We start from the raw sequence: 27619 nt of genomic DNA, 5'->3' as shown, positions 1-27619 counted from the left end.
CTAATGCTACGACTATCACACAACACATATTATAAGCATTTTAGAGGTGAAGAAACAAAGGGTCAATCATCCTATAATTCACAATAAAATCAGTATGAGGATAACTAGAAAACTTTCATTTGTATCACAGACTGTTATCAATCCATCATGACTCCACCTGCCAAACCCTGTTCCTGGAAAGATGCTGGATGGGTGCTTAGTTCCTTCCTGCCAAGACTCCAAGAGGGAATGAAACTGCTAAAAGGCAGATAGGAGAAGAACAGATATAAAGAATGATGGTGTAACAGTGTCTCCTAGGAAGTTGGCACCTGGCGTTAGGACAGGGTTAACCAGGACTTGTGTCCACCTCACCTGGGCTCAGTTTGTGGGCAAGGCATTTGGCCAGCTTGCACCCCTCAGCAACTTTGTGTCTGAGACTCCGCATATGGCATCTGTGTTGGTCATCAGCAGCAAAGAGACTGTTCAGATTCTGATGGAGCGTGGAGGCAGTATCGCGTCCTTCCTCCAACTTCTGCCTTAATTTAGTCAAGTCTCGGGCCTGAACTCCAATTAGAAAATTTAAATCCCTAAAGTAAAATAAAGAGTGAATATATGTAATTAGAGCTCAATGACTGACAGGTCAATAGACCACTGGGAGAAATTTCTCTGAGAATATCATGTTAAAACTTTCAAAACATAAATCTGGCACACTTTTGGCAACAGTGCATCAGTGTTTTGAATGTCAAACAGTCAAGGTAACTCCTGGAGACCTGTACATTCCCATACTTCTTATGCTTTCTTTGTCTTTGAAAGTTGTGATACCATACAAATATATATGCATATATCTTTTTTATTTTAAAGAGGGTAAAACAAAACAAAACAAAGCAGATCACAAGAAAACAATGTTAAGTGATACAGGATTTCAAAGCAAGACAACAGGAGATCAACATTAGCTATTACAATGTCTCTTGTTTTCTTCTAAATAGTTGTCGGTATCTTCATACACAATAAATTCACACAAAACAAAATAGTATAAAGCTGATCAAAATAGAATAATGAAAGTATTACACGCATTCAAAACCAGACAATAGGAAAGTTAATAATGGTTACTGTAATGTCTCTTTTTATCTTCAAAATAGCTGTCCATTCCTTCATGTATGTTGAATTTAAGTAATACAAAGCAGAATAAAACCACTTTGAACAAAGAATAAAAGCATTACTGGATTTCACAGCATGATAACAGGAAATCAGCAATGGATACCATAATGTCTCTTTTTCTTCAAAGTAACTGTTCTATCACGCATAATACAATCAATTCTCATAGTTTGTTTAGGAGAAGTTCTAGGCATGTATAAACCTCTACATGTACACCTATGATGTAGGGGAAAATAAAACAAATCACTAGAAAAACAAGAAACAGCTGGAGATTTAGTTCAGTGGCATAAGTTCCTGCCTGGCAAGTGCAAGGTCACAAGTTCAATCCTCAGTACCAAAAAAAAAACAAAAAAGAGAGAGAGAAACAAAAAAGACAAATAAATAGCAATAGCAAAGACCTCAAAACAATGACAATATAGACCTTCAAAAGAAAGTGGTAGGAACATAACTAAGGTTGTTATTTTACATAGTGATCTTCAAGGGTTCCTCAGAGTTCACCAGACACAAACATGCAAAATTTGATCCAATCCTATGAATATTAACTGTTGTGTCTATTTGTAAATATATGCATAGTATGTGAATTGTATTGTATACTCTCCCAATTGCCTTTCTTTTTTTTTAAGTTTTTTATTTTAAAGAGTATAAAACAAAGAAAAATAAAACAAAATCAATCAAAATAAACCATCATAAATGATATAGGACTTCCAAACCTCATGAAATTAACAATAATTACCACAGTGCCTTTGTTGTCTTCAAAATAGTTACAGACACCACCTATGGACATATTAAAAATTGAACAGAACAGGATACAATAGAGACAATAAAAACAAAACAATGAAGGCAATAAAGAACACCAAAACAAGCCAGTAGTAAATACATAGTGGCTTCCATAACACGTCTTTTTATCTTTTAAATAGTTGTTAATGCAATTAGAGTTACATAAACAAAAAAAAAGAAGATTAAAAACCCAACAAAACATTGAAAATGATATGACTTCCAGGCAGGGATCTCCTCCTTGTGGGGCCAGGTTCTATCCCTTCACAGTCTGCAAATGCCACTAACTCACAGAGAGGCTTGGAACTGGCTCTCCCCTAGTTGCCTTTCAGACTAAAATTTCTGACAATCACCTGAAGGTAATGTAAATATGACCATACACAAGAGGACAGGAGTGATCTAGGATAACAAGAAACCTCTGAGGTTTACTCAAACCAACTCCTCTTCATAAGAAAAATATAGAAATTTGCAAAAAGGACATTGGCAAGGTGGATTGGTGGAATGAAACTGCTAAAAACAGAAGTTTACATTCCCCTTTGCATCATGAATGTGATTCATATTCCTCTTGGTGCCTCAGTGACCCTGTATATCTTACTCATCCTGATCATCCATTTTAGAAAGAAGCTCTGTTTCTTCTTTTTCATTATTTCCTCGTTCATTATTTCCTGCAAGTTCAGAAACACACAATCACAAATGGAGCACTACCGGACCACCCATGCCTATGTCGCTATGGGCATAGTGACAAAAATACTTAAGTGTGACTTTAGGATATACTACGAGAAGTATGCTGAATGGTCCTATGCTGTCTTTAAATAATTCATCTGGTTTGTCATTATGATCACTTAAAAAATTAACCTTGATTTGAGGAATTAATTTGACAGGATATTTATTCTGTCAAAAAGTGGGAAAAGTTAAAAATGCTTTTGTTTCTTAGGTGATCAGATACAAATACAAACAAGTTCCCTATAGACTTAAACTGTATCCTCCCTTTTGTGACAAGCCTGGAGCCCAGACACAGAATCTGTCCCTTTATGGCTCTCTTGAGCCAACTTCCTTCTTTAAAAAGATACCAGAAAGCCCAGACACAACCCTCTATGCCCTTCTCAGCAGCCCATGTAGTGCCAAGCCGGCTTCTATAGTCTTCTCCAGGAACATACTCTGTGGAGAAAGTATTTTACTGTGCAGCAAGTTCCCAACATCAAGTTCCTCCATGTCACAATCCTAATTCACCCCACACACAGGGCTTCATTGTTTTTAAAAGTACACTAGTAAATATCCCCACATTCACTGTGACAGCTGTCTTGCAAGTTACCACTGAACAAAGAAACAGAAATTTTCAAATAGCTCAAACCCCACCCACACATATAGTAAAGACAGCACCAGGTTCAGAGGCTTGAAGCTCTCTTGATTTGTCAAAGACTTTTCTTCCAGCAAATGGTATCCTGTCCTTTAATATTGCCTACACCCCAAGATGTCTCTCTTCTCTTCTATCCAGGTAGTCCTGCTATTGTCACAGCCCGAAAGAGATGTGAATAGCTACACCTGGGAAAATGTAACTTATGGAATGTGGAGTGGTCTGTGAGCCTGGAACTTTAAATCATATTTTTCATTAGTAGCTGTGTGGCACATAATGCTTACATTCCTTGTGCACTTGTACCCATTCCACTACTCATCCCTGTCACACCATTCCTCCCCTTCCCCATCTCTTGATCCTCATCCCTTTATGCACATATTTGGAGGACATAAGGTTTGCATCTTTGTGTGTGTTTGGCACTTATATTTGATACATATTAGTTCCTTTTACATTCCCTGTCACTCCCTTGTCACTCCCCTCTCTCTTTGAAGGTAAAGACAGAGAAATTTATCTCCGTTTCTTGGTTCCCTTCCTCTTCAAGAAATGCTTATCTCCCTGACTCAGCTCATTTTAATCAGGGTATGTGTTCCCCTCACCTTCACTGAGCATCAGGACAAGATTCGCAGCCATCTTGCACCCCTGAGCCAGTTGTTGTATGTAGCCTTGACCCTGATAGTCCTCAGGGTCATCGTGGGTGAGAAGAAACTCCAGATGGTGCTCAAGGGACAAAGAGGCATCTCTCCCTTTGCCTAGCTGCTCACGTAACTGGGTCAGCTTCTTGGCATGATCCTGAATTATGACAAAATCTTTCCTAGGGGAGGTAGAAAGGAAACAAGAACAGTGTAAATGGGGTGAAGGTAACTGATAAGGGCTTTGGGAAAGATTTCTTTGCATTCATCCAACAGATTCCTTCAAATAGGTTGCCACATGCGGAATAAACAGTGCATAAATATTTTTGAATAGTTACATACAAAAGCAAGTGAATTCCTGAGCCATTGTATACATAGTACTTACATATTCCTGAATTTTTCTTGATCTATTTATATTTCCGGCTAAGAGAAAACTATGAAGAGAAACTATAAAACCAAACTGCAAAGACCACACATGCATCTCTCTCTGATTTTGATCATAAAGTTAATGAACATCATATAACAAAAATTTTGCAATTCATGAGCATGCACAGTTCATCTGAATTCTATTTTAGGTCATCTAAGATACTAGTAAGATGTAACATTAAATATCATAAAATCAAGCATTGTGAGCCACATCAACATATACTTTGACATCACTTCTCTGCCTTTTGGCTGACATCAAATGCAACACACGCTTTGAGGTTTCTTTAGATACACTCAGCAGATTGCATTTCCTAAAGGTCTTCCTTAATAGGATCTTAGTTAGCATTAGAAATCTTGCAATGTAAATTACCTGGACATATTTAGCAGTGGGGCTTCATCCTTACAATCTTGAACATTTTCTGCAAATAAAGTTAGAAGGGAGCAGTCATATTATACCACATTGAACCTCTCATTCAGTTCTCAGAAAATTTGGTAGTATATATATTCAGTTTTCTCTATAAGGAGAACTCACGAGCTGCATCCAGAGATGATCTGACTTCATGTGCATCTGACAGTGCAGTTGCAGTGCAGAAAGGCTCATGGATGTCAGTTAAATCATAGTGATGGCTGGATGTCTCAGGGCCTTCACCTAATGAGTCTGGCAGGATTTCTGCTACTTTTTCCTCATTGATTCCCTCTGTGCTCAGGCTGGTGACATAAAGAATATCACTAAAGCAAGAAAAGTTGAATACAAGATATCTTGGTGGTCCTGACAGAGGTATAAGTGAGTGGTCACACAACAGCAGGCATGCTAACTTCAAACATAGAGAAGTTTATCCTTCTAGGAGGAGAACAGAGTCCACCTGCCTTGAAGGAGGGAGACAGGCAGGCATGGCCAGTGCACTGACTAAAAAATGAACTGATAGGGAAGGAGTCCTAAGGCTCTCTGTATCCCACAACCAGACACGTAAAACCAAACTAGAAGCTCCACCATTTCTTTAATCTGTGTTGTTTTCATACAGCAAAACACTCAGTGCTTCTAGGGTACTGTAGAATATTAGATGTCTGTGTATTCCAGATACTTCCTGTATATATAGTGACACAATTAGTGTCTTTTATCTTGTTATGTTCATTGGTAAGAAGTCCCTGCCAACAAGATAAGGTCACCCATACAGAACCAGTCATGCATCTTATCCTCAATTGATCCATGAACAGAGAAGAATACATTCTGTATGGTTAAATACTAATAATCAGATTGGTTGTATTTAGGTGTACAGATGTATATCTAAAGGAAAATGGATGCCTTGTACAAAGAGGTTATTTCTTCATTAATCAAAGGTATGTAATCACACCAGCATTTTTGTTAACTTCTGCTCATAAAATCTACGGTTACAGCTGACCTTTAGCTTTTCTTAATTAGTCATGACACTGGACATACATTACTCACCCTAATGCAGCACTTCAATAATTATTACCTGAGAGCCAGAGATTCCTGTTCTTTTTCATTGTCTTCATTGTCCTGGTTTTCTGTAAAAAAATCGGAAATATTCACTCAGCCATTGAGTATATGCAAGTCAAGTGTTATAAAAATAATCATCTCCTAAAACACACAACCAGGATACCTATGTGGAATCTGTTCCATGAGCATGAGGATTCCATTTCTCTGGATGAACCAGGTGAGAAGTCTGTTGAAAATAGCACAACACTCTCCCAAGCACATTACTGAGGGTCCAATCATAATACAGAAAGGTGCACACACATTGGAAAGATAGTTGGAATACTGGGAAGCCTTTACAATACATGACAGGCCCAGGCATAGGCTCACTAAATCCAGAGTATAAGTTATAGTACTGTGCAATGCTTTGTCTCTTTCCAAACATACTCACACTCAACAGCACTCTAATGCCCTAACACATTAATAAAACTGAAAGAACTACAGACACGGACATTAATCAGAAGTACCACAAGAAACTAAGACACTAGAGCAGGCAAAAATTTTAAAAAGTCAAGGAGATATAGTCTATGGCAAGTTAGCTGCAATGTTCAGAAAACACAGCTTAAACCCACCTGAGAAAAACAGGAAAGCTCCTTAAATGTTAGATTTATTTCAATTGGTGGCATCCACTTAATCTTGTGGGTTCCAAGAAAAAAATTTGAAGACTTCTCATGGTAAAAAGGATAGATATTAGAGAAAGACTAAGCAGACATTTTGAGTTATCATAGCAAGAAATTAAAAACAGTATTATTATTATGCTAATAGCTACAATGAGAAAAGTACTTAATCTTGTGGGTTCCAAGAAAAAAATTTGAAGACTTCTCATGGTAAAAAGGATAGATATTAGAGAAACACTAAGCAGACATTTTGAGTTATCATAGCAAGAAATTAAAAACAGTATTATTATTATGCTAATAGCTACAATGAGAGAAGTAGACAATAGCCAGATAGGGAGACAAAGAGAACTGAAAGGAAGTGTTATGAATGCAGCAACCATCACAGTAACACAGAATGCCTAGATGAACTTGTTATAGACTAGAGATAGCTCTTAGGGCCTTGAAGAAATGGGGACAGGGTATTCCAAGTGTAAGATGCAAAAAAAAAAAGAAAATGAAACCAAAAAATGAACAGGATTTGCGTTATTAGACAGTGGTACAATACCTGCCTAGCAGCAAGAGGCCCTGAGTTTGAACTCCATTAGTGTAAAAGAAAACAAAAACCAAAGACTTGATATCTGAAAAAAACATGGGCAAGTATAGAAACATCATTTATGCAGATAAAAATGACCAAAGAGGAAGAGCAAAAGGAATAAAACATCAACACAATTCCTCATTCTTGAAAGAATATTTATCACAGTTTTTCCTTGAAATCATAGGAAATTTTCCTAACTATATGCTTCAGACCCCTTGATTACCTTGATCTATCAAGCACTTTATTTATATTTTTCAGATATTAGTAAATACTGAGATTAGACTGAGAAGAAATATAGAAATGCTTCCACAGGAGAAAACCCTAGGTGCTCCCTCAGGCACAGGATCCTTTGCCACTGATGCAGGTGGTGGGTGTCAGAGTGCAGCTTCTGAGTCCTCGCCTCCTGTGAATCCCAGATGTAGGCGATGAAAATGTAAAGGTTTCATGTTCTTGGAGGTGGTCTATTAACTTGATTTGAAGTCCTGTAATACTCCCACTATTTTGTTTTGACTGATTAGACTCTGTTCCGTTCTGTATGATAGTATCAAGTTTGAGGGTATAGACAACTATTTTGAAGGCAATAAGATTCACTATGATGCCCATTCTGGTTTGACTATTATCTTCTTTGGAAGTGCTGTAATGTTTACAAGGTTTAGGTTTTATTGGTCTTGTTCTCTACTGTTTCGTTCAATTTTATAATACCTAATGAGATAGACAATTCTTTTCAAGGAAGCAAGAGGCATTATGCTAACCATTGTTGATAACCTTGTACTCCGTTTTTACATCATGTGCTATGTTTATCCTTGGTTTTGACTGACAGCTTTGTTTTGCCATATTTGACTTTATTCTCTCCCCCCCAAAAAAGTAATAAGAACTAAGGAGTAATAAAACCCAAAATGTGTAAATTGTGTTGTAAAAAAGAGAGGGAAAAAAAGTGCTCTAAAGTATACAACTGCAAGTGTGTTTAAGGGTGTTAAATAGATGACCATATTAATGTTTTTGGTTGGATCATTGAACACAACTGTTTGCAGCCTTGCTGTTTTAATGTCCACTTTCTATGCTTTGATACAGTAACTTGAGCAACTATCTCTAAGATGATAATGTGTAATCTATTAACTGGTGATTTCTTAGTGGTTTTTTTTTTTTTTTTGTAGTTCTGTGTTACTTGTACCCTTACACCGCTTTGTTTTGTTTTGTTTTTTCTCTTTTTCTTCTTAAATAAAAAAAAGAACACCATAGGAAGTCTACTACTTCCTACTAAAAATATAAGATAGCTTGTTTTCTTAGTAACTATCCAGTTCTCCATAATCTGTTCAGTTAATATCACTAAGGGTTTTACATTAAATCTAATAATCATTTGAAATAATTCATTGCTTTAGAAAAACTTTAGTAAGCTTGACTGTGTGTTCCATTAGACATTCTGCTTCTTACTCATGGAGCAGAGATTATTCAGTGAGACTAAACTGACAGACTCTATGGAGCCTTAAAGGGAAAAACTTCTATAGAGCTTTTTCTAAGACTCTATAGAGCCTTAAAGGAAAAAAAGGAACTTTGGTGATCCTCAGAGAATACTTTGCATTCAACAGCTGAAAATGTCAGGGCTCAGTGGGCACAGTGGCACACCATCTCAGTACTCAGGAGGCCAAAGCAGGAGACTCACTCTTAGTTTAAGGCCAGCCTGAACTCCATAGTGAGTTTAAGGCCTACCTGAACTACATCGTGAGACCCTGTCTCAAAAAAGTAATTAAGTAAATAAAAAAGAAAGAAAAGTGTCAAAATTCATGATATGCCTTTAGAATCAATGCTAGACACAATCGAGAAGTATTTAAATTCTACCAGGAGAAGATAGCTTAAAAGAGACAAGACAATTCAGAAGAGAAAAGGATGGTGGTTGGGATTTGAGGAACCATGATAGTAATATCTCCAGTGATAAAATTAATAGGAAAAAAGTATTTGGACAGTCACTATTGTTGACAAAAATGGGCATCTGAGATGAATACGCACTTCTCAGATGAAGAAATGCAAATGGCAAATAAATACATGAAAAAATGTTCATCATCATTGGTCATTAGAGAAATGCAAATTAAAACCACACTGAGATTCCATCTCAATCCTGAGAGAATGGCCAGGATCAAGAAAACCAACAACAACAAATGCTGGAGAGGCTGTGGGGAAAAAGGAACTCTCCTACACTGTTGGTGGGAGTGTAGACTGGTTGCAGCCTTTGTGGAGGTCAGTCTGGAGATGTCTCAAAAAGCTGGGATTGGAAGTCCCATTTATTCCAGCTATTCCACTTCTAGGTATATTCCCAGAAGAACTGAAAGCATCATACCACAGTGATATATGTGCACCTATGTTTACAGCAGCACAATTTGTAATTGCCAGATCTTTTGGAAACAAACCAAGTGTCCATCAACTGAGGAATGGATAAAAAAGTTGTGGTATTTCTATACAATGGAGTATTATTCAGCTATAAAGAAGGATCACATTAAGATATTTATCAACAAATGGGCACAGCTTGAGACCATACTCATAAGTGAAATAAATCAATCTCGCATGTGTGAATACCAAATAGTTTCCCTAATGTAAATAATGATTCAAATATATAAAAATATGTGGTAATCATGATTCCCCTTATGTGGCCTTGAAGGCTTATAAAGTTTTCACTTATTAATTGGAAAGGCTTTATTCTGGGCTTCTTGATATGGAAATATTTGAAGCTATAGTATATGAAGTTATATTCAAATATTTCAAGGTAAAAGACAGACACTATGGTAACTACTATTAAGTCGGGTTATTTGGTGGTGAAGCACTAAGTTGCTGAAACAGTCATGCTTTGACCTCTATTGTTATATTGTTATGTCCTTTTTTATCTCAATCTCTCCCTTACTCTTTAAAAAAATTATATAGTTATTTCTTATGTTTGTTTTAATTAAGGGGAAAAATTTTTAAAATTAGCAGGATATATAATAGTAACTTTTTTTGATTTCCTATTAACTTGTTTTGAAGTCCTGTAGTACTCCCATAATCTTGTTTTGACTGATTAGACTCTGTTCCATTCTGTATGATAGTATCAAGTTTGAGGGTATAGGCAACTACTTTGAAGGCAATAAGATTCACTAAGATGCCCATTCTGGTTTGACTATTGTCTCCTTTGGAAGTCCTGTAATGTTTACAATGCTTAAGTTTTATTGGTCTTGTTCTCTACTGTTTTGTTCAACTTTATAATATCCAATGAGATAGACAATTCTTTTTAAGGAAACAAGAGACATCGTTGATAACCATTGTTGATAACCTTGTACTCTGTGTTACATCATGTGCTATGTCTATCCTTGGTTTTGACTGACAGCTTTGTTTTGCCATATTTGACTTTATTCTCTCCCCCCCAAAAAAAGTAATAAGAATTAAGGAGTAATAAAACCCAAAATGTGTAAATTTTGTTGTAAAAAAGAGAGGGAAAAAAAGAGCTCTAAAGGATACAACAGCAAGTGTGTTTAGGGGTGTTAAATAGCTGACCATCTTAATGTTTTTGGTTGGATCATTGAACACAACTGTTTGCAGTCTCACTGTGTGAATGTCCACTTTGTATTCTTTGATACTGTGATTTGAGCAACTATTTCTAAGATGATAATATGTAATCTATTAACTGGTGATTTCTTAATGTTTTTTTTTTTGTAGTTCTGTATTACTTGTACCCTTACACCGCTTAGTTTTGTTTTGTGTTTTTCTCTTTTTCCTTTTAAATAAAATTTTAAAAAAAAAAGAAAAGAAAAATGGAAACAAAGCTTTTATAAATAAGGAGGGAAAGAGGCTTGAAAAGAGGAGAAGGGAAGAGGGAAAAACGAAGAAGCAAGATGTATTATGTACAGGCACAAAAATCCCTAAAGTGAATGTGGTCATTGTGTATATCAAGAGTCACAGTAAAATTAATGTAAAAATATCAACAAGAATCCAAAAATGGAATAGGGGAATTGGAAGAGGAAGAAAGTAGATGGAGGGAAGGGGAAGAGGATTTTTAAAAAACCAATTTTTATGTGACCACTCCCCAAGATGACTGTGTATTGCATGAACTACAAACATCTACTAATAGAATTTTTAAGTATAAAACAGCAAAAACAATGTATTGTTAAAAACTATCATAATATAAGATATGATATTGGATGCAACTCAGATCTATAGAAAGCAATGAACCCATGGTGAAAGAATAATTTAGTTAGACATTGCTAATTTGACCTTGGCTCAGTTGAAGTGTTGCTAAAATGATTAAAGAATAAGCCACATAGTGTGAGAAAATTTAGGCAGAACACATCACTGATGTTACACAAAGACATGATTCCTTAAGGATTGGGTGAAAGAAAGCAAGATAGAGAAGTACAGCAGGCTTTTCAGGCACGGCCAAGGAGGATCTCTGACATTATCCATCTTCCAGAACTCATGTAATTTAAACTAGAGTGCATCCTAATGTAAATTGTGTTCTTTTGTTAATAACAATTCATGACTGCTGGCTCAGTAGTCACGATAAAGGTAATCAATCAGCCTAGGCCCTGCCCTGAGAATTTCTGGGAAGTGCTCAGTTATAAAGCAACACTCCTCTCATCAGGTGATACTGTATTGAATACCTAAGAAAATCAAAACTTGAAGGTGATCATCTTCTTTAAGTGAATTCACAAATATTCCATTACCAAGTAAGGTACCTGTAAAGACCGTATCATCCATTTTTTTTAAGATCAGAAGACCAAACCTCAAAAGAAATAACAATGACCAATCACACATAATTAGGTAAAGAAAGTGGTTAAGTTGCAGGCTGAGAAACTCTCTTTCTTATTCCAGAATATTTTTCTTCCCTAACAAGTTTCCTCTTCCACATCTCCTTTTCCTGCTTTCACTCTACATGGATGTTGGCAATTTAACCAAAGATCACATCTGTTAGAAAGAAAGGACTTAGCTGGACTCCAGGAAATTCATTGTGAGCATTTATCTCCAGTGTTATAAATAGGAAGCCTTGATTTTTCCTAGGCAGAAAATATGACATATGTACCTAATTTTTAAAAAAAAGTCACTCTGTGACAAAATGTACTGTGAGTTGAAGACCTTGGACTTCCTCAGGGTAATCGAGGTTTGTGGATGCCATACCTGGACTAAGAATTCGCACAAGGTCCTCTGCCAGCCTGCAACCCTCAGCCAACAGCTCATGGAACTTGTGGCCCTGATTATTATTAAGGTCATCCCAGGGGAGGTGATCCGTGAGATGTTTACACAGGAGATATGAGGCATCTATCCCCTGCTGTAATTTCTGCTGAAATACGGACAGCTTCTGGTCTTGGTCTTGAATTTGGAAACTGTATTCCCTAGATGAAATAGATGGAAAATATTATATGGACATTGACACAGATTTATGAAGACACAGATTTATGACACAGATTTATCTTCAAGAAACCCCAAAGGAGGATGCAGGTTTGGTGACCTGCCTATTGCAAAGGAAAATAAAGATAAAGACAAGTCCTCTTGTCAGAAAGTATTCCTATAAGAGTTCCTCAGCATTCTCCTCATCTACTCTGCTCCAACCAAAACCAGGCATCTCCCTCAGTCTCCTAGAGAGCCCCCTTCATTGGCTGTAGAATCTCTATGTCAGTAGAGACATAGTACATTTGTGCTGTGAAGCAATAAAAATGTGTCCAGTTGGAGCTGAGACTAATTGGAGAAAATAAAAGAAACAGCTTGACAGGCTCAGGAAGATCCCTTTGTGAATGAAAGGTGAGAAGTCCTCACTAGTCAACAGAAAAATCAGAAATATTATAAATGAGGTAGCAATTGCACACTACCAAAGGTAAGGAACACATCAAATGTCCCATAATTGTTCACTTTAATTTTATAGTACTTAAAGTAAGCTCAATACAATTTAAGAAGTACAAATGAGAATCTTTATCAAATTTTATTGCCTCCTCTACCAAGTATTTTGTTCCCTAAAGGTACCACAGGTCTTTGTCAAGCATGTACCTTCTATGTGGTTTTCTGCCCCTCCCATGGACCAGGCTACCTCTTGGTTCCCACACCTGAGCTGGAACACTTAGGCATTCACACATGTTCCACCCTACCTCCAGTGCACAGAGCCACTTACCTCAAATTTGGGACCAGCTTCCCCTTCTCGGCCAGACTTCCTTCCAGGTAATTTAGCTCCTCGCCCAGAACAGACTCAATAATGTCTTTGAACTTTTGACAGCCTGAGAGAGACAGATGCATCTGCATTAGTGGACAACTGCATGTGTAACTGTAGCGCTACTGCAGGAGAGGAGGGTGCACTCAACGTAAGACAAGTGACATCGCAGTACATGGGTTTGTGCAGCCATGTCTATATGTTTATTGTCCAGTCTCTCAAGCAGACAGCATTTCATGGCCTCCATTTCAGAGATAATAAATGTAAACCCTTAAAGCTACATACATTGACATGATTATCTGGTATATGCAGAGTCAGAAGTCACATCCATAATGTCTAAATCTGAATCAAGGAAAACTACAATTGCCAAGCCTCCTGCCCCTAAATTCAAACAGCTGGACTGGAAAAAGTGATGACCTTAATTCTACTTTAGGGCTGAAAATATTTTTGTGTTTGGATTACAGTAAGAAACAAGTTTCTCAGGGATTTTTTTTTAAGTCTTATCTGGAAACATTTGTGAATAGCACAAAGCATAACAGCATAAGGACCTGAGAGTACATGACCAGCCATAACAAATTTTGTGTCAGGTTAGGATAAAGAGAAATATCACTCTTAGTGTTTACTCTGAGACAGGCATTGTTGTAGGTGTTTTGTTAGATGAGATTCATGTGCATGAGGTAGGTGCAAGCATAGACTATATGAATAGCTGAGAAATCTGAGGGGAGGAGAAAACAGGAAACCTGGATTAGAGCCATGGAGATGGGTGCAGTGGTCCCATGCTTGACACACTGTCATCTCTTAAAGAGACTTGTGGGATGTCTTTCTTCTTTGTCATCTTCAAACTCTTTAGTTGCAATAATATCCCGATTATAAGTAAAGATGTTAATGAAATACAAGTGGCCATTTCTCAAAACTGATCTCTTGGCTACTTAACATGCTTTGATTTTTATCTTTTTCAACTAGGATCTTATCTTATTAAAAAGCTTTTTCACAAAAGAAATCACTGACAAAGTGAAAAGACAATCCACAGAGTGGGAAAAACTATAACTTGTTGTCTCTCAGACAAAAGATTTATATCTATAACATATAAAGAAATGAAGCCCATCAACTGAGGAAAGGATAAAAATGATGTGGTATTTTTATACAGTGCAGTACTACTCAGCTATTAAGAAGGATCACATTGAGGTCCTTTTATAGGTAAATGGATGAGACTTGAGACCATATTCGTAAGTGAAATAAATCAGACTCACATGTGTAAATACAATATTGTCCCCATTGTGTAAGAAAGTGAAAGACTAAATAAGACCCAAAATCTTCAGTAAATATTGTGAAAAAGTAAGAAATTGCTCAAAGGGGAAAAATAACTAGAATACATAAAAGGAGAAAAATGGAAGGAAAAAGAAAAAAAGATATAAATTTGTATATATACACTTAAGATAGCTAAAATGATTGTACTAATTCTATTAGTTGTTGGAACAAAACAGTTAACATTCATAGGACTAGATCAATTTTGAATGTCTATATCTGGTAATCTGAGCAACTCCTTTGAAAATAACTATGCAAAATAACAACCTTTGTTAAGTTCCTACCACCTTGTTTTGAAAGCCTATATTGTTATTGTTTTGAGATTTTTGCTATTGTTGTTCATTTGTCTCTTTCGTTTCCTGTTTTGTTTTTCCCTCTTTAAAATAAAAAAGAATTGAAAAAAGTCAAATCCCCAAAAATTCAAAGACCCAGCCCAAAAGGAGCATCTGAGATGAATATATACTTCTCAGCTGAAGAAATACAAAGAACAAATAAATATAATAAAAAATGTTCAACATCGCTGGTCATTCAAGAAATGCAAATTAAAACAACACTAATATTTCATCTCACTCCAAAAACAATGGCTATAATCAAGAAATCAACCAATAACAATTGCTGGAGGTGCTGTGGGGGAAAAGGAACTCTTCTCCACTGTTATTGGGATTGTAGACTTATGTGACTGATGTGGAATTCAAGACCAGAAAAAATAGAGACACGGCACCAGAAACTTTAAAAGGCAGATTTGCTACTCTAGGGCGCTGATGGGAATCTCAGTTCCAAATCATCAGTCCCGACCTGAGTTTTCCAGTCATTTATATATGTTTCCAAAGGACGTACAAAAGATAGACAACATAATATGCTTGACTGGTTACATATGTATTTGTCATTAGTTGCTAGGTAGAATTCACTCTTGCAGAAATAAAAAATATATGAGGTTACTATTGTGCAACATAGAGAAAGAATCCATCATTGTTTGAGGCCAGGCAGAGACGCCTTTGCAGTGATAACTCTCTGGGACTTGAAATTAAGAGAAACATTTCTTTGTGGCTGAGCTATACTTATCTTGAAAATGGCACCCAGAGTGACAAGGCTCCTTAAGTTTGTAGCTTTCTAACCATAGGAACAGGCTGCATCTTTTAGTTTCATCTTTGAACAGTGTTAGAAATATGTTCAGTATTAAACATACAAGTTTTTAAATTTTCTGTCCATTAAAATAGCCTCTACACAACCACTTTGGAAGTCAGTATGGAGGTTCCCCAAAAAACTAGGATTAGAGGTCCCATTCAACCCAGCTATTTCACTTCTGGATGAATTTAAAACATCATACCACAGAGATACATATGCATTTATGTTTATATAAGCACAATTTGTAATATTAAATCTTGGAAACAACCCAAATGCCCATCAACTGAGGAATGGGTAAAAAAAAGACATGATCTTTTTATACAATGGGGTACTACTCAGTCATAAAGAAAGAAAAACTGGAGACTTCTATAGGTAAATGGATGTAATTTTTTTTGGCACCAGGGATCTAACTCAAGACTGCACACTTGCCAGGCAGGCAACGGATGCAATTTGAGACCATACTCCTTAGTGAAAAAAATCAGACTCATGTGTAATATTGTATCATGTCCGTGGCATGAGAAACAGAAATAGTAAATAAGATCCAAAATGTACAATAGATATTGTAAAATGGAAAGAAATTGTTCCAAAGGAAAAAGAAATAGGGTAGTAGAAAAGGCAAGGAAGGAAGGGGGAAAATACAAGATAGCTGTATTAGCAGTTTCTCTTAATTGTAAAGAAAAGTTTGTGCTAATATCATTTGGAGAATATTTTATGCCTGTATTTTATACTCTGAGTAACTACTTTGAAGATAACAATAAGCAATATATTAACTATTGTATTCTCCCATTTTGTTTTTAAATTGTTTTTTACATAAAATAAAAATGTGTGTCCCTTTCAGCTGAAATGAACACACTACCATCGAATCTGAGGTTATTTGATAAATGAGGCAAATTCAGGATCAGAAATGGCAAGATTGCTTCTGCTCCTGCTGTTGCACACAAGGCCGTGTCCCCTGACTCCTTCAGTGGACACAGTCCCTCTCACTGCCCTGCCCAGTGGGCTCCTGCTGCCTGGCTCTGTGCAGGAGGGGAGGCTGCCCTGCACACAGGTTGGGACTCACTGTGACTTAATGAGCTTCTCCTAGTCTCCCTTTGGCCTCATGTTTCATCGCTCGAACCCTAGTAGTATACTTTGGCCTGCTGGCCTTCCTGTGTACCTCAAGGTTCACTGGCTCACTATAAATAGAGGGGGCACTACAGGTTCTTTACTATCCCAGAAATACCTTCTCTTGGACTTATAGGGAAAGCTTGTAACCTTGGACTCACGGCTTCTTCAGCAGGGCAGTCCCTGGTCTCCATGGTGACAGTTATGGCTGCTGTAGTTTCAGGTAGGAGCAAAATGCCCATTAAAATAGAAGAGCACTATCAGCGTGTTTCCCCAGCACAATCAACACAATTTTGCCAATAAGAAGCCAACAGAAGCTTGAATTAAATGAGATACCATTGGTCCTAGACCTTTAGGACAACAATGATATTATATATCTGCAGGTTTTCACAGGACAGAGAAAGGATCTAATAACAATGGCCATACCTGATCTTGAGAGAAACAGATAATTCCATATTTGGATCAGGAATCAGTAACATATTTAACCCTACTCTCATTGTACACTTCACTATGAAATAATAACCTTAGCCTTACATACATATCACTATTAATTAAGAGAAATCTGTGGTGTTAAATGTCTATAGTCCCAGTTGAGGCAGGAGGATCTCTATGAATTTGACATCAGCCTGGGCTACATAGAGATATCCTGTCTCAAAAATTAAAAAAAAATTTAAGGAGAGAGAAAATTTGGTCAATGCTTTGAGCCTCAGTTCTTCCATCATCATTAACTAGAAGGCAGAAAACTAACATCTACTTTTCTACGAGCACACTGAAGTGAGCTTTATTTTGATGAAAGTACTACGGAAAATAGATCAAACATGGGAAGAAACAGCACAGAGGAGGATTAGGAGACACTTTATTACATCACTGGGCTTCAGACTAGGATCTTTCCTAAAAAGCCAGAGTCAGGGCTTTAGGACTTTTAAAGGAAAAGTATGCCGGGAAATTCAGTGCATATGGTTGATAGATTGAGTGGACATTATGGATTGCTAAGAGAATTTAAACATTTCAAGTTACATCATAAGGCTATCAGTTATACAAAGTGTGGGTTATACAGAGGAGAAATGTTCTGCTGCACTTTAAGTTACATTACAAGACCATTAGACTAGTTATACAAAGGCAGTAAAGACATTAATTATACAAAGGAACACTGGAAGTTGTATTATTGTAAGGATATCTGTTAGACAAACACATCAAAAAGGTATGTTCTGTAATCACATTTATCTGGACATGTCCACTTGGTCTTGGCATGCATTTTGACATGGTTTTATTTAAAATTTTAAACCCCTTTTCAAAAGAGGGAGAAAAATCAAGTTTAGAGAAAAGTTTCTTTAACACAGTAAAAAAAAAAAAAAAATACTCATCACTTTGGGGATCATAAACCATAGAACTTACCATGCTTTTGAAGCTCATTAGCCATGGCATAGACAGTAGCTTCAGACAGAAGAAAACGTTCTTTGAGTTTGTAAAAGTTCTCCTTACTTTCCTCCAGCTGCACTCGTAATTTCTGTTCAGTTTCTGAAACACTCACTTTGTCCTTTAAATGACAAGAAGGGCCGGTGCGTATCCCCATGATGACGTATGTGGTGGAAAAGGTAGAGCCACAGACTGTGAAGACGACCACAAACACATGATAGGTTAAAACCAAACGAAATCAAATAGATTGGATGAGGACTGAGGGATGACAACAGCTATACTTATTAACTTACTGTCAAGCTGATCAAAACCCACAACACTTAAGAATCCTTAACCTTAAAAAAAAGTATCAAAAACAAGAGCTGAATACACTGCTTGTAGCGCAGACTCCAACAGAAAAAATATGGAGGGTCAAATGAAGCAGGTAAATGTTGGCAGTTGCAACCATGGAAACAGAACATTGTTAGGTCACAGAATGTCAGGAACCCCATGATTCCACCAGCCAAAGTCATGCAGATATACAAAGCTATTGGGTCTTTTCCCAAAACTCATCACTGGTGACAAATTCTCACTCATTCCAAATTCTTAATAATTGTGTCTTCTTGGGCCAACAACTACCTCTTTCCCTGAATACCAATGTGTATTTCACAGTGTTCATTCCTATGTATGCATAGAATCATCAAAGCAGAAATCATTTCCAAACATGTCATGTTTTCCTTGGTGCTGTGTAGAAGTCACTTCACCATTTCCTTGTTATTAAAGCGGATCTTAAGGTGTTTTCTAAGTGAAAATTGTAAAATCATGTGAATATAAAAATACAAAACTATCATGATGTTCTTCTTTGAATATTTGCCCATTATTTCTGAATTATTAAAATTACACAAGAAAAAACAACATATAATACTAACAGAATAAAATGTTTGTATTTTAAATGTTTAATATTCTCAATATCATTCTTGCTACTTTCCATTCTTAAGTTGTCTTGTTTTTTTCTCCCTGGGATAACTAGGCCTTTCATTACACCCAAGTTAAATTTGACATCACTACCTCTTAATATCAAGAAGGGTTAGAATAGTGTTTTTATGAGTCTTTTAAAATGTTTTTTGCTTTCTATGTGACTAACCACTGCAGATTGTATATGTTACAGATTTTATTTTAGCCTCACAAGAACTTTTTACTAGCTGTCAGAGTGTTAGCAACAGTTTATTGCATACAAACTTGAGGATGAGCAAAAACTTCTCGAAAAATATGTGTGAATATGATGTATTTTTGTTTTCATTCAGTTTACCCATATATTCACCAAAACAGGTTTTGCTATTGATGTTCTCACCTGCTGAGAACCCTTAATGAATGTGGAACAAACACGGTAAGGTCCTTTCAGTAAAAATTGGCATAATCTTTCCCTGCATCTCCCTAGCATGCTTACCACAATGTTTTAAACAGAGACATAGCAAAAAAAGCTTCATTAACTTAAAATCCAAATTCTTTATCTTCATAGAAACTTTTATTGAATAGGGTAAAAAGAAATGCAGAGTGAGGTTGTTAGCTTATTCTCTTTGGAGGAGAGTAAAAGTTGTTTATCAACCACTTGAATGTCATAAAGTCAGGATTTTAGCAACACCATTCTTTCTACATTTCTACTACAAGCATAAAATATTCTTTAATCCTTTCCATCCAGTTCAATCGGAAATTTGAGGATAAAATAACAACCACTGCATGTCTGAGAATATGGCTAGTATTTAGTTTACTTTTATAAAAGAAAAGAAAGTAGTGAAGTTTGGAAAGCATATATCAGAGAGCAGAGAATTTCATGATAAATTTGTCAGTGATGAACTTATAAGTCATTTAAACTTACCTCTTCATCTCTCCTGCTGTCTAGAAAATAGCAAGGAATTACCGATGTCATCAGTTTAGTTTTCAGATCTTGGCTGTATATACTGCTTTCGCCCCACTTCGACCTCACCAACAGATATTACTTTTATTGAGAGGGTCTCACTCTGTAATTCAGGCTGTCCTTGAACTCACTATGTATCCCAGGCTGTCCTTGAACTCCAAGTGATCCTCTTGGTTCAGCTTCCTGAATTCTGGGATTACAGGCATGCACCATCACACCCAGCTACTAGCTAGTATTATTCTGACAGATCAGAAATCCCAATACAGGTCTTCTGGCTGTTGGAAAAAAGAAAGAACAATAAAATCAACACAAACATTGGTGTATTCCCACACAATGCTGGTTACTTTCTCGAATGAGTTTCAGTCACTCTCATGAGTCACTGGTTGCTGAGACTCAGAGCTCCATGAATGCTGAAATAGTGTTTTATGTGTCTCTGTATTCACAGTTTCCAACTAAAGGCCAAACACTGAAGGGCTCTCAGAAGCATCCAGTCAAAGAACACAAAGAAGTATATAACCTCTGATTTTTACAATTGTATTTCTACCCAAGCATCCTGTCAGAGATGCTCTCATTCTCCCAAAAGGAAACAGTCTCCAGAAACCATGCAAACCTTATCACATTCCTTCCATCATTGAGCACTACAGAAAACTGTGACTGTCCTCAGGGTCTTCTCTGTTGGGTCACCTTGTCAAGAGGAACACCATCTTTTTTTTTTTTTTTTTTTTTTTTTTTTTTTTTTTTTTGAGACAAGATCTCACTATGCAGCTTAGGCTGTCGGTGCACTCACTTTGTCGCCCAGGCTGGTCTCAAACTCACAAATATCCGCCTGCCTCAGCCTCCCCAGTCCGAGGATTACAGGTGTACGCCACCACGCCCTGCTTTAGGAACACCATCTTTGACCTGCCCACCCACATTCCGTACTTCCTCGGTTGAGGGCGATGACCACATTTTATTGAAACTGTTTCTGTGGTTTCCTTCATGACTCTTGTTTCTCCACTGAAATATGACTTATATTTAAACCCCCAGGTTTTTTTTTTTACAAAGGGTAAGATAACTAAGCTATTTAGCAAACATGTGAGAAATGCTGGCTTCATTCAAACTTTTCTCAACTGAAAGTAGACAAAGAAGGCATAAGTTGCTAGTTATGAAGAACAAGTTCTACTACCCTTGAGCTCCTTAAATTAGAACAGAACTGCTGAGCACACAAATAGTGGTTTTCAACATCTGTAAGTCTTGTTTATTCCCTCTGAGTTTATTCCCTCTGAGTCCATATCACTTTATGGATGTCAACTGTGAGGGCAGCTTCCAATTTTATGCCCTGGGACCCAGGGCAGAGCCTCATGGTCATATCATCCTTCATGTGAAGTTGGAGCTTGCAGGCAATATAAACCTGTCTTAAATCCTCCCTGAGAGGAGCTCACTGAGCAGGTGAACAAATCCACTCTGGAATACATTTCCCTCCCACTCAGTGCTGCTCAGCTCAGGCTGCTTCTGCAAGGGATGGAGGATGAGGCACTCTTAGGCTTCTCCTGAAACTTCTGAATACAACATTCTTACTCTAACCTCTTCAGTTGCCACTTGCCTCACCAGGACGTTGCCCATTCTGAGTTACCCTCAACCTCCAAACCCGCTGACATCTTTTCTTCCATCTCCTCCTTCAGCAATGGTTTCTCAGGAACTCGATGCAGCTCGGGCTCCTGTAAGAGACACATAGAGTGCAGATCAAATCAGTTTTTAGGTAGAGTCCCCCATAAAACCTAAAAGCACACCTCATACCACTGAAGGATTCAGCAAAAGTAATCAGGGAGGGCCCTCAGAGATACAGTCTGACCTTTAGCTTAGCAAGGAAGAAAGTGAGACACAGAAAGACTAAGAGACTTTTCAGGCCCTAAAAGAGAGATGAAAAGCATTGCACTCACTTAATGCCTCTTTAATCCAACAAAATTTGTGAAAAAATACAAATGGTAAAATTATTAACTCTAAAGAACACTCCCTACAAATTAATTATCTCTTTCTAATCAAAGATTTTTTCTACCACCTTCTTCCTTTGAGCTCACCGCACAAGATTTATAGGTCACCATCAAAGAGAGGCCAAATCAAGGACAGCAAGAAATAGCCACTAGTCTTAAGGTCTCCCAAACTATGTCCTTAGAATAAAATCTTTCCATTAGTTCTCTGAAAAATAAACAGAATCATCCACTGCATAAAACCCTAATCTAGTAGGAATTTAAACTTAATAAGAGTTTTGCAAATGTTTGCTTTACTCAAACACATTCATGGTGAGCAGGAATGAAGACAATGCCAGCAAAGAGACTTAAGAGAATGTGGAGAGGTGACAATAGTATTCTAAAAGGAAAGGCAAAGGATGGTTACACAGTTCTACCAACCAAGTAAAATCATTGAATTATACATCTATGATTGGTGATCTTGTCATGTACAATTTTTACAGGACATTTTACTTTTGTACTGGACATGCAGCTATCTGAAAAGCTACCACTTCTCACAATTTTTTTAAAAATTTCTTAATTAGGGGCTGGGGATTTAGCTCAGCCGCATAAGCACCTGCCTTGCAAGCAGGTGATCATGAGTTCAATCCCCAGTACCAATTTAAAAAAAAAAAGTTTAAAAAAAATCTATTAATTAGTCAAAGAATTGGTCGATGGGAGGACCATCACCCCAAAAACAAAAAAGACAGAATAAATTTTCCATTTATTCTGTTACAGCAGACCAAGAACAGAAACTACTAGGAGGGCCAGGGATGCAACTCAGGAGTACAGCCCCTGCCTGGCAAGTGTGAGGACATGAGTTTGATCACTGCCAGTACGCAAAAAAAAAAAAAAAAAAAACCAGAAACTACTCAGATCAAACAACTGATAGGAACACTTAAGTGTCAATTGTCAAACTAGTGGTAGCTGAGGGGCTTTACCTGAGAATTTAAAACTCCTCGGGGATAAGAGTTACAGAATACCCATTTTTTTGTACTTTTTACTTCTAGGAACTCAACCGCATTCTCATGGCAAAGATTTGAAAATTCCCCAGAGGACTGACACTTCCAACTTTAGGACTTACTGTAAAGCTACAGTATGGAATACAAGATAGAACTGGTGAAGAAAGAAAAATAAGAGAAAAAGATCAGTGGAGAAGCATGCAGACCCTAGAAACAGGCCTACGTAAAGAAGTCAAGTGATCTTCACCAAAGGTACAATTTCATAGAGAAAGGACAATTTCTTAACAAGTGGAGATGGAACAACTGGACATCTGCATACAAAGTATAAACAAATCTAGGTAGATTTACTCTAGATATAAATACACCAAAGATATACAGAAGAAGTACAAAACTGTAAGACTCCTTGCTGGGCTTTGGATACAGTGCAAGTGTGCCCTCCAAATATTCACATGCTAGAAAATTGGTTCTCAATGCAATGGTATTGAGGCAAGGTTGGGAGAAGAATCTAAAGGATGATGAAATCATGGGGCTCCTCCTCCATGATTAATTCAGTGTGCAAAGATGGCGGGACCAGCCCAGCTCCCTGGAGAACAAGTTGTTGTCTTCTCTCACCATGTGAACTGTTACCCATGCTCCCACTCTGAGGTACCAGCTTCCACGTTGTGAAACAACACAGAACCTCACCAGATGCAGTCACCATTTAACCTCCAGAACTGTAAGCCAAAAGAAAATCTTGTCCTAGGCTAGGGATTTAATCGAGGTGGTAGAGCGCTTGTCTAGCATGTGTAAGACCTTGAGTCAATGCACAGCACTGAAAATCCACGAACGATAAACACAAAACTATAACAAAAGGACTCTTTCCTTTATAAAGTACCCAGATCCAAGTATTTTCTTAAAACTACATAAAATACATTAAGGCATTCTTAAAAGGTAACATAAAATAATACCTGTGATCTTTAATGATGACTTCTTAGATATGCTATTCATAAAAGAAAGCACCATGTGTGAGTGAAAACTATCAGTAAGCTGAACTTCATTAAAGCTCAATATTGCTGCTTTGAGCAAGCCATGGTTAAAAGTTGTATCACATACAAGTACAAATTCTCTATGATGAATGTGATCATTATGTATATCTAAAATGTACCAATAAAATCTAACTGTAAAAAAAGGCCAAAATGAAAGGGATGGTTAAAAGAAGGGAAAAACAGCTCACATACTGGCAGAAACTATTTGTAAAATACAGATTTGGTGAAGGATTGATGTGCAAGACACACACAGAACTCTTAACATATAACAGTAAAAAAGCAATTAGCATGTTTTAAAAACCTAGGCACCTCACCAAAAATAAAAACAAATCAGTAGCAAATAAATATGTAAAAATATAACCAAAAGTTCTGTAAATTCAAACAAGAATGAAATATTGGTTCACTTCCATTAGAATAGCTAAAATCTAAAAAGCTGACCATCTGAAATGCTATCAGCGATGTGGAACACAGGCACTCTCATTCATGGCAGTGGAAATGCAAAATGCTTCAGTCATAGTAGGAGGTAGTTTGACAGTTTTTTACAAAGCCATATGTAGTCTAACCATACAAGGCAGCAAATATTTTCCTAGATGTTTCTCCAAATAAAATGAAGACTTGTATACACACACACACACACACACACACACACACACACACACACACCTACTTTACATGCATGTCCACAGCGGTTTATTCACTACTATAAAAAACACTGGAATAAATAACCAAAATGTCTTTCACAAGTAACTATGGTATAGTCATATAATATAACAGTATCCAAAATTAAATGAACTCTCAATCCAGGAAACCACAAGGAGGAACTTGAAATAGATTATGCCAAAAGAAGTCAGTCTGAATATGTTCATACTATTTGATCCCAGCTATAAAACATTCTGGAAAAGTTAAAGTTTCGAGATAGTAAAAAGACCAGTGCTTCCAAGGAGGGGCTGGGAAGAAAATACGCTGGTAGAGAAAATGGAAGCTTCCAGTGGTGAAACGCTTCTGCATACTGCTCTGCTGGCAATAACGCGGTTTTCCATAACTGTAAAACAGAAAGAACACAGAGGAGGAGGCGGGGCTCAGAGGCAGCCTGAGCGGAGCCAAGCAGCCCCGGTTCCTCTGGCTGCACTCCTTGCCCATTGGCAGGGGTGTCTACAGCTCACCTAAACATGCTAATTGGCTCACATTCATTTTGTGCAGAACAACTTTCAACTTTCATTGTCTTTTCTAACCGCTTGGATCCCCTCTCACTGGCTGCTACCTTTTATGGAGCAGAACTGCATCAAACTACTGAATCAAAATCACTGAGCTAAACCACTTTTTTTTTTTTTTTTTTTTTTTTTTTTTTTTGGTACCAAGGATTGAACTCATGACATTGCACTTGCCAGGCAGGCACTTACACCACTAAGCTAGACCCCAGGCCCCTAAATCACCACTTAATGTGCATGCTTTGCAGAGGGTACTTCTCTGTAAGAGCAAGTCTCCATTCCTTCTGTAAAACGAGTATTGTGCATTAGTTCAGCAAGTATTATTCTATCTGTGATGTCCAAGTTCACAAAGCCAGACTGCTACTGAATATAAGGTCAGATCATACACTTCAAGATACCACATAAAAACTAATTTCAGGGCTTTTTAAAAATGAAATGAAGAGAAGAAAGGATTGGGGGGGGTAACCAGGGATCAAACTCACCACCTCGCTTATAATGCTGAGCTAAAATCCCAAGGGAAGAAAGGACTTTTATGCAGTTCATCCTTCAGCTGATGCTGCCAATGGCTCTCATGAAGACAGAGGAGAAGCTGCAGATGAAGAGAAAAGAATTATAATTGATGATGAGATAGTATGCTTATCCATGGAACTCTCTGACCAGAACAGTTTGGATCAGAAAGTAAACAAAAACAAGGAGAAGTCTAAGGAGGAAGTAAATGATAAAAGATATTTACAATGCCCAGCAGCTATGACTGTGATACACTTAAGAAAGTTTCTCAGAGGCAAAATGGACATATCTAACACTTCCCAGCATGATGTCACATATGAAGAGGAACCTTTAAAGGTTCACTATCCACTAATGGACATTTATACCTGGAGAAGAAATGGCTCACATCCTTTGAAATACAGAATTCGACCTACTTGTAGCGAGAATGAAAATTGATCACCAGAGATATGGGCTGGTAAAATCTGGAGCACTGCAAAGTGACTCTGAGAGTGACAAGGCCAACAGCCAACCAGGAGGTTTTCTCTCCACCTCTTTCTCTCTGCCCAGCGCCAGGACTCCAGTGCAGGATCCTCATCCACAGTGTCCTCATATTTCCAATACATTGAATGAAACCAGCAACAGCTCCAGTAGCAACCACCAGTCTTCCTTTGCCAATAGACCTCACTAATCATCAGTAAATGAGTTGTCAGCAACATCCTCTGGTTGGTTGATTCCTGAGACTGTTAAGGAAAAAAGTTTTAAAGTCATGATTTTTATAGATATCTTCATACCATTACAGCTTTATAGATTCTAATACATGTGACTATTCTCCAGTTTGCTTTCTTTTGTTGTGATATTAAATTTGTCTGTAAAAGATGGGCTAGATGTGATAGTATTCAACCCGGGGAGCTAAGGCCACCTGAGGTGAGTTCCAGCTCACAGCCACAGGCCTGGGGAGAGTTTAAGAACATCGTTCCCAGCGGTTAAGTGCCTGCCCAGCTTCCAGACACACTGAACTAGGCTCAGGAGGTTTCACAGGCCCAACTAGACCATGCCCAGGGACCTTCGTTCAATCAGGGGAGCTGAGGGCACGCAAGGTGAGCTACATCAAAGTTAGCCCAGGGAGTGCTTTGGCCCACCACCTACAGTGGTTAGGAGCCCAACCAGTTTCCTGGGACACCAAAGGTGGCACAGGAGGTCCTGCTGGCCTGACTGGACCACACTCAGCAACCTATTTTCAGTCCCAGGGGCCAAGGGCATAGGAGACGATTTCCAACACACCCAGGGGAAGCTTTGGAACATCACTTGAAACACAGGAATACAGGAAAGTGACAAAACAAAAGACCAAAATGCAATTTCAAACCTCCAGCCACCCCAAGAAGGACTGAGAACCATGTAACATAGAAGAAAATATAAACCTGAAATACGTGAAATAATAGCAACTGAAATAATGAAGCAATTCCAGGAAGCTGTAGAGAAATTCATATTAGGAATAATCTCCCAGGTATAAAAACAAATGAAAAAATAATGAAAGAAATGCTGAACACACATAAAGAAGACATAGTAAAAAAAAAAATAGAGGAACAATGCAAAAAGATAGAATCCCTGGATGAATAATATAAGAAACAGAGTACATGAAGCACATGCAAAGAGATATACAGGAAATCAAAAATTCCGTTAAAAGTTGTCAAAACTGTCTCAATGGAAGTGAACATAGAATTTCAGACCTCGAAGACAAGATTGCAGCTAGTGAATAGGAAAGGAAAGAGCTTTTAAAAACAACAAGGAATCAGGAAATAATTCAACAGCTGCAAGATGATGCAAAGAAAAACAACATAAGATTGATAGGGAAAAATGAAAAAGAAGGGGCCAACACAAATGATATCAAGAGGCTATTTACAGAAGTAAAAGCTGAAAATTTCCAAAAATGGGAATGGAAATGGATATACAGA

The 27619-nt window shown here is 37.5% G+C and overlaps 2 protein-coding genes and 1 pseudogene across 2 annotated transcripts in view; 1 reads left to right on the top strand and 2 right to left on the bottom strand.

Annotated features, from left to right (window-relative positions):
• LOC100731644 (neuroblastoma breakpoint family member 6-like) overlaps positions 1-25367 on the bottom strand; it is a 34098-nt gene extending 8731 nt beyond the window's left edge. Inside the window, exons 1-8 of the mRNA XM_063253464.1 lie at positions 19963-25367; positions 18087-18299; positions 13122-13224; positions 12137-12351; positions 4850-5844; positions 4688-4736; positions 3859-4073; positions 352-2573 (exon numbers count right to left, since the gene is read on the bottom strand). Of these exons, the coding sequence (XP_063109534.1) occupies positions 352-424 (73 nt within the window). The 5' untranslated portion in view covers positions 425-2573; positions 3859-4073; positions 4688-4736; ... (3 more) ...; positions 18087-18299; positions 19963-25367. The remainder of the gene's footprint in view (positions 1-351; positions 2574-3858; positions 4074-4687; positions 4737-4849; positions 5845-12136; positions 12352-13121; positions 13225-18086; positions 18300-19962) is intronic.
• Positions 2500-18264, bottom strand: LOC134477093 (neuroblastoma breakpoint family member 6-like protein). Its single transcript, XM_063254053.1, has 8 exons — positions 18087-18264; positions 13122-13224; positions 12137-12351; positions 5793-5844; positions 4850-5046; positions 4688-4736; positions 3859-4073; positions 2500-2573 (listed from the first exon to the last, which is right to left on the bottom strand). Exons 1-8 carry the CDS (start codon positions 18262-18264, stop codon positions 2500-2502), a joined length of 1083 nt encoding a protein of 360 aa, XP_063110123.1.
• LOC100731368 (polycomb complex protein BMI-1-like) lies at positions 18266-26481 on the top strand (annotated as a pseudogene).
• The last annotated feature ends 1138 nt before the right edge of the window (positions 26482-27619 follow it).

Source organism: Cavia porcellus, unplaced genomic scaffold, assembly GCF_034190915.1.
Source record: "Cavia porcellus strain 051 isolate PalLab524CR breed Dunkin Hartley unplaced genomic scaffold, mCavPor4.1 scaffold_7, whole genome shotgun sequence".
Taxonomy (NCBI): Eukaryota; Metazoa; Chordata; class Mammalia; order Rodentia; family Caviidae; genus Cavia; species Cavia porcellus.
The sequence above is the reverse complement of the archived record's forward strand: the minus strand, read 5'-3'. Positions and strand labels throughout refer to the sequence as shown.

Bases quoted from the DNA above. Each gene is read 5' to 3' on its own strand.
- LOC134477093 (XM_063254053.1), bottom strand. From the start codon at position 18,264: ATGGGGATACGCACCGGCCCTTCTTGTCATTTAAAGGACAAAGTGAGT. The intron at 5,047-5,792 runs GTAATAATTATT...TTCTTGCTTTAG, and splicing joins CAGGAATCTCTGGCTCTCAG to TGATATTCTTTATGTCACCA. The intron at 4,074-4,687 runs GTAATTTACATT...TACCTCCCCTAG, and splicing joins CCACTGCTAAATATGTCCAG to GAAAGATTTTGTCATAATTC.